General features: G+C 45.5%; 1 protein-coding gene across 1 annotated transcript; it reads right to left on the bottom strand.

Annotated features, from left to right (window-relative positions):
• Nucleotides 1–269: 269 nt before the first annotated feature.
• LOC146340626 (uncharacterized) lies at nt 270–7,194 on the bottom strand. The gene has a single exon (XM_084803928.1). It carries the CDS (start codon nt 7,176–7,178, stop codon nt 5,343–5,345), a length of 1,836 nt encoding a protein of 611 aa, XP_084660054.1. The 5' UTR covers nt 7,179–7,194; the 3' UTR covers nt 270–5,342.
• Nucleotides 7,195–7,609: the final 415 nt, after the last annotated feature.

Below are 7,609 nucleotides of genomic sequence, written 5' to 3'. Positions count from 1 at the left end.
GCAAGGCACACAGGTCACCTGGTCACAGTCTTCCACTCAATGGTGAGCTGTACCGTATTTGTATTTGAATCATAATCCTTTCTAAAATTGCATCGACACATATAAATTAGCACAGGCAGATTTTATGCAGATTAGTATCCTTTTTGGTGATTCGTAAGTAGCCACCCTGCTCTGAAATATACAGCTGGTCAGGCTAGATGACCAAAATTTCAGTCCCTGGCTAATCTGCAAGACAGCACCAAAAGTAAGACAAAAATACATTGCTGGGATGTTAAACAAGGCATGGCTTTATTTGGGGCTTTTGCAGAAAGTTAAAGGAATGTAAATGCATCAAACAGCCATAACAAATATGCAATAACAAATTCTGCCCTGGTCCTCTGGACGGCGTCGCCAACATCTTATAACTGAACCCCTGAACTCTTCTTCCCCCTCTACACATTGGCTGTGTTTGGATGTAATAATAAGCCTGAATTCTGGCTTTTTGTTCATGAGCAACGTACTCATGCAAACTGCCCAATCACCCCTGCATGGCTTCTTCCACCAGCAGACCAGGTCAATTAACCAGAAACTAATGAGGAAACAGAAACTTTCCATTCCATCTGAACCTGGTCTCCTGGTTTGTCACTTGCCTACCAAAACAGTATCTGAAGCCAAGGTCTGAAGTTAGTTTCTGGTTCCTGGTTTCTTTGGGGACTAACAAGTCAGGGTTTGGATGTAACAGGAAGCTTTTGCTTCCTCATTAGAATCTGGTTAGTTTAGCCACTCCCACTGGTGGGAGGAGCCAAGCAGAGGAAGCCAGCCAGAATTCTCAGCAATTTTGGCTCGTCATTACATCCATCATGTCTGCAAATGTTTTTAGGATTTGCACTGACCTAAGAGGATAGTTATGTACTCTCCTCAGTTCTCAAACAGGGAACTATAAGCTTCCAATTATGTGAGACAGAATGGATTCATCCCCCATACTGAGCTGTTTACATCCTTCAGGAGAACACAGACCCACCAACTCTACTTTGGCCTGCCAGTTCAAGTGCTGAGGTATTTGAATTCAAACCCAGCCTTCCTTCTTTCTTCCTACCCCACACTGTACCCAGACCCATGAATGACAAACATAGAGAAGCAACACTCACAACAGAAACGGTGAGAACTTCACCACCACCACAGGGCATTTGGCAAATCTGAAGAGGTGAGGAGAGACCAAACAACCGACACACATCAAGAAGCCAATGATAGGAGAGACCAAACAACCGACACACATCAAGAAGCCAATGATAGGAGAGACCAAACAACCGACACACATCAAGAAGCCAATGATAGGAGAGACCAAACAACCGACACACATCAAGAAGCCAATGATAGGAGAGACCAAACAACCGACACACATCAAGAAGCCAATGATAGGAGAGACCAAACAACCGACACACATCAAGAAGCCAATGATAGGAGAGACCAAACAACCGACACACATCAAGAAGCCAATGATAGGAGAGACCAAACAACCGACACACATCAAGAAGCCAATGATAGGAGAGACCAAACAACCGACACACATCAAGAAGCCAATGATAGGAGAGACCAAACAACCGACACACATCAAGAAGCCAATGATAGGAGAGACCAAACAACCGACACACATCAAGAAGCCAATGATAGGAGAGACCAAACAACCGACACACATCAAGAAGCCAATGATAGGAGAGACCAAACAACCGACACACATCAAGAAGCCAATGATAGGAGAGACCAAACAACCGACACACATCAAGAAGCCAATGATAGGAGAGACCAAACAACCGACACACATCAAGAAGCCAATGATAGGAGAGACCAAACAACCGACACACATCAAGAAGCCAATGATAGGAGAGACCAAACAACCGACACACATCAAGAAGCCAATGATAGGAGAGACCAAACAACCGACACACATCAAGAAGCCAATGATAGGAGAGACCAAACAACCGACACACATCAAGAAGCCAATGATAGGAGAGACCAAACAACCGACACACATCAAGAAGCCAATGATAGGAGAGACCAAACAACCGACACACATCAAGAAGCCAATGATAGGAGAGACCAAACAACCGACACACATCAAGAAGCCAATGATAGGAGAGACCAAACAACCGACACACATCAAGAAGCCAATGGACGGACACCATGATAGGGGAGATCCAGGATCAGGCTCATCCACAGGTTTTGTCTGATGGATGGACAAATAGATAAGATAGATGATAGCTTAGATGATGATGATGATGATTAGATAGATAGATAGATAGATAGATAGATAGATAGATAGATAGATTAACCCTCTTCATGTATACAGCATAGTTTAACTTAGGAACTTAGAGAGCTGTCTTATACCAAGTCAGACCATCGGTCCATCTAGCCCAGCATTGTCAACACTGACTGACCTCTCTGGGGTTTCAGGCAGGAGTTTTTCCGCCATATCTGGAGATGCCAGGGATTGAACCTGAGACCTTCTGCATGCAAAGCAGGTGCTCTGGCATGCGAGGAAGGGGAGCCCTCCATGAGGTGTGCAGGGAAAAGCTTCCTCTCTGTGTAGAGGCTTTCTCTGCAGTTCAGAACCAGGGGAAGAGCCTAAACTGGGGATGTCAGGGAAATCCACAATGAACCCAAATGAGTTAAGATTTTCATGAATCTGACCCGCAGATTCCTCAGTGGACTGCTTTTTCCCCTTTCCGGTGGATTCCACAGACTTGCGGACTGGTTTTCTAAATTAGAATGTTATGCAAATTTTGTCGTAGAAAAATGCACATAATTTAAAAAACCTGGCCAAAAATGTGCATTTCCCTCATACGCTAAAGTGTGGAAATGTGCATTTGGGGGGAATTTGTGCAATGTTCGCACATGTGGAATTCTGCAAATGTGAATTTGCGCAAATTCAGAAACAAAAATCTGATCCCATCTGTGGGCGAACGACAGAACAAAAAGCACCTGACAATCCACAAAGCACAGACAGAATGGAATTTACACAATCCATAGTCTCAATAGACAGGCTTTCCCCTGCGTAGAGAGAATTACAGAAAGAGGAGGATTTTCCCTAGTATAGAGTCATCCACCACATGTAGAGGGCAACGAGAACGGCAACAGAGAGGGTCAAAGCTAGTGCACTCATCTCCATTTTTCCTCCTAAAATGCAGAGCTGAGAGAGAGAGACAGACAGACAGACAGACAGACAGATGCTAGATACATAGACAGAGATAGACGGATGGACGGGCAATTAGCCACTCCTTGCAAATGTTTGAAAATCAGGAATGTGGCATTATGGGGTGTGGAGGTCAATTCCTTCCTACCATGCCATTTCTCTAACTTAAATCCCATCCATCACCAATGCTGCTATTAGATTAAGAGAGGGGGAGAGAACTGTATGTTTTCCCTCATGGGGCAGGTAACATCTGGGCACAGGGAGGTTAAATTGGGGAAATAGCATAGGAGGAAAGGGTTAACCCTCTCCTCTGGTGCCAAAGACCTGAGCTAATCCACCTACCCACACACCGACTAAAGGGCTATTATCAACTTTAAAAAAAAAGAAAGAAAAGTGGGCGATCCAATCATGGTTTGGTCTTTATTCATGCAAAACATGTCTCAGTCAAGAAGGAGAAGGAAGAGGAGATACAGTAGTAGTACTGCTGGAGAATGTTATCATTCATCGGTTGATGAATGCTTTATGCACCTCCTGTTGTTTAACTATGCTCTCAATCTGCCCATCTTTCTTTTGTACCTCTATTTATATGGCTTAAGACATGGAAATCACAGTAGACCAATACAATTCTTTAGGTTAAGTTTCTTTCAGTTTTACTTTACAGTCAAGAAAATGAGCTGTCCTTACTGCAAGTTATTATTATTTTACCCTAGGAAAGACACTTTTCAACAGTTGATGCTTTTGCTGAGGCCCAGAAAAGAAGCCCCCATCCTGCCCCACACAGGAACTTGGATACCCATGTTCTGTCAGACATCAGGTACTGTCACAATTAGAATGTGGAGCAGCAATATGCCTGAACAGGTTAATTAAGGTGGATTTTCACCGTGCTCAATTTTCCCAATAACATAACTTTTCCCAAGGTATAAAGTGCTGTGTGATCTTATAGGGCAAACACAAGCCTCTTCTGGGAAAATGTATGTGCCACAGACAACCGGTTTATTATCAATTGGCCAAAGCCTATGAAAATGGATCATGCAGTTTGTAGGGCACATTCAGGTGATGGCTTTTATGGCTCTGATGTGGGCTGTTCCATGCGTCCTATCCCCATGAGCCTCACACAACCCACGATGTTCCCCATCTCTCTGCCCAGCAGCCACATTTGCGAAGGGTCTAAAATGGGAGTGCAGCATCCCCTGTCGTGGACAAAGTCTTCCATCCCCACCCCAAATTTTAATCACTTTGAGCCTGGTTGCATTAAGCTAACAAGACTCTTCTCCTTGAATTTTATGAAACAAGGAGCGCCCAAGTGACTTCACACATTTTGTAATGTGAGAAGGAACTTGTACTTCCACTTATGCGTTTAATAGCCAGCTTCTGCTTTTTTTTCTCTTTTGTTTGCTTAAACCAGCACACAAAGCAGCTTAAAATAGGGGGGGGATTATCCACCCTTCTTAAGAGACGCCCATAGTGGAACTTTCACATCTCTCTTTCCCCATCGTAGTGAGATGCATATGCTCTGAACACGGGGCAAGCTTGCACAGCTCGCTGAAGAGGCAGGCATGAACATTTCACATTGTGCTGCATTGTGGACAACAGCAAGCCTGAGTCACTTGTGTTTCCTCTTCCCCCACCCCTTACACATCACTTAATACTGGAAGTCACTCAGCAATGCAAGATATGGGAAATCCTTTCTTTCTCTTAAAGCCAGAGGAATCATGCAAAAAATGGCATACTGCATGATAAAACATGCCCTTAAAGATAATCACGTCTGTGCAGTGGGAATTAGTTGGCAAAGGATATGTTTTCCAGTGTTTCCATTATGTTTTCATGCTTATGTTCTGTTAAATTAGGCTTGATGAGCAATGAATATGGACATTGTTTTGATTCATATTGGTTTGCGCCCGTCACTATGAAAGTGGCCTTTTTCCCTCCAATTTTGAAACAGCAGGCAGTCTGAAGGCAGTTCTAAAGGAGTAAGCGAGCATGGCAGCCTCAGTTCGTTCATACTTAGCACATGTAACAGCTCTTAAAGACACTCCACCAAAGAGAGAGAGAGAGAGATACGGAAGCAAGATGTATTCTCCACAAATCTGTTGCTTTATGTAGATCTTATGCGTTCTGGACATTCGCTAGATCAACAACACAATGGAGGCTTAAGGAGTACAACCTCAGGGTATCAGGAACACGTGAACAACATGAGGAATATAAGTACAGAAGGGCTGGAGAGACATAGAGCATTAACCACATTAAAATAAAAATGCATACTCGACATGGCACTGTTGCGCTGGTAGCCCCCATAGGGCTCGGCTGCAATGCCTGTGATAGCTCCTCCTGCCACATGCTTCATCTCATGTTTGGCTGGTGGGGTAGGCTGCTCTGGCTTATTATTAGAATTGACGAAGCTGCCTTCATCTGCAAGGCTTAAGTAGCTATGGTACAGCTCGGTGCACATTTTATGTACGACTCGTGTCCCAACCGTGGTTTCCATCTCATCTACTGATTGGTTCCCACTGGGCTTGACGTACTCTTGCACTGTGACATTCACACAGTTGCTCACAAAATCATCCTTTGAAAGAGACTGGCTGTTCTTTGGGCTGTAAACTTGGTGGGTAAAACGATCACGGTTTTCCTTCCACCACCATTCCTCCTCGCTGTCATTAAATGGAAAATGCATCTCAGACAAGGGGCTGCCCAAGAGGTAGCCTCCACCGTATGCCACCGCGATGCCTGTGACGGCTTCTCCTGCCACATGCTTCATGCCAGGTTGGGTTGGCTTAGGCTCCACTGGGTTACTATCATGACGGCCAACGCTGCCTCCTTCGGCATGGCTTGAGAAGCTATGATACTGCTCGATGCACATCTGACGTACCACTTCCGTCACAACCCTGGTTTCCATCTCATCTGCAGTTTGGTTCCCACTGGGCTCGATGAACTCTCTCACTGTGATATTCCAACAGTCTCTCACAAAGACATCCTCTGGAACAGGCCGCTCATATCTTGGGTAGTAAACCTGATCAGAATAACGGTTGCGGTTTTCATGCCACCACCGTTCCTCCGCACGGTTGTTAAAATGAAAATGCATATTAGACATGGCACGACCTAAGAGGAAGCCACCGGCAGCACCCACCACAGCACCCGCAACGGCTGCCCCTGCCATATGCTTCATCTTGGACTTGGGTGGCTTTGGCTTCCAAGGCTTAGCATCATATTGGGCCCAGCTAGGGTTTTGGGGGTCACTGGGATTGCGTTGGGGATAGCCTGGGTTTTGTGGGTAGGCAGGATTATCTGGGGGGTTCACAGGATTGCGTGGGAGGTTCACAGGATTATGTGGGTGGTTCACAGGATTGCGTGGGGGGTTGGCAGGATTATATGGTGGGGGGTTCACAGGATTATGTGGCGGGTTCACAGGATTATGTGGAGGCTTCACAGGATTATGTGGGGGGTTCATGGGATTATATGGTGGGGGGTTCACAGGATTATGTGGTGGGTGAGCAGGATTATGTGGGGGGTTCATGGGATTATATGGTGGAGGGTTCACAGGATTATGTGGGAGGTAGGCAGGATTACGTGGGGGGTTCACAGGAATATATGGTGGGGGGTTCACAGGATTATGTGGGAGGTAGGCAGGATTATACGGTGGGGGTTTCACAGGATTATGTGGGGGGTTCATGGGATTATATAGTGGGGGATTCACAGGATTACGTGGTGGGTGGGCAGGAATATGTGGGGGGTTCACGGGATTATATGGTGGAGGGTTCACAGGATTATGCGGTAGGTAGGCAGGATTACGTGGGGGGTTCACAGGAATATATGGTGGGGGGTTCACAGGAATATGTGGAAGGTAGGCAGGATTATATGGTGGGGGGTTCACAGGATTATGTGCGTGGTAGGCAGGATTATACGGTGGGGGATTGGCAGGGCTGTGAGGAGGCCGGACAGGTTCATTGCGTACGGGTTTGTCTGGTACATATACAGGTTTGTTAGGGCGATATGCAGGTTTGCTAGGTTTCATAGGCTTATATACAACTCTTCTAGGCTTACGGTGGCTCCCTGTACTACTCCTACCACTGGGTCTGCTGCTTCCTTTTCTGGAAACGGAGACAATGACATCAGTCTGCAGCAGAATAAAGAGAATTGCTATCAAGCAGGTCACCAGGTACTTTCCCATAATGATTATTCTGCAAAACAAAACAGTGAAAGAGTCTAGTTAGAGTAGAAGAATATGACACAAATGAAACAAAGTAAGTAAAAAAAAAAATACAAATTTGAGAGCCGATCATGATGGCGCTTCCAAAATGGTTCTTCTGTTCTTGATATATTGAGGCAAATGCTGGATGTGCCAGTAATGCTGTATGAGGTAACAGGTATCAAGAGACGGGAGAGACTGTAGCTCAGTTCTTTGCATAGAAATGGTCCCCAGTTCAGTCCCCAGCGCCTCTAGTT

This window comes from Heloderma suspectum, chromosome 6 (assembly GCF_057233095.1).
Source record: "Heloderma suspectum isolate Gila_16-S chromosome 6, 16-S_ref, whole genome shotgun sequence".
Lineage (NCBI taxonomy): Eukaryota > Metazoa > Chordata > Lepidosauria > Squamata > Helodermatidae > Heloderma > Heloderma suspectum.
This window is presented reverse-complemented; position numbering and strand designations above follow the sequence as displayed.

Coding starts and splice junctions, on each gene's coding strand:
- LOC146340626 (XM_084803928.1), bottom strand. CDS start 7,178: ATGAAACCTAGCAAACCTGCATATCGCCCTAACAAACCTGTATATGTA.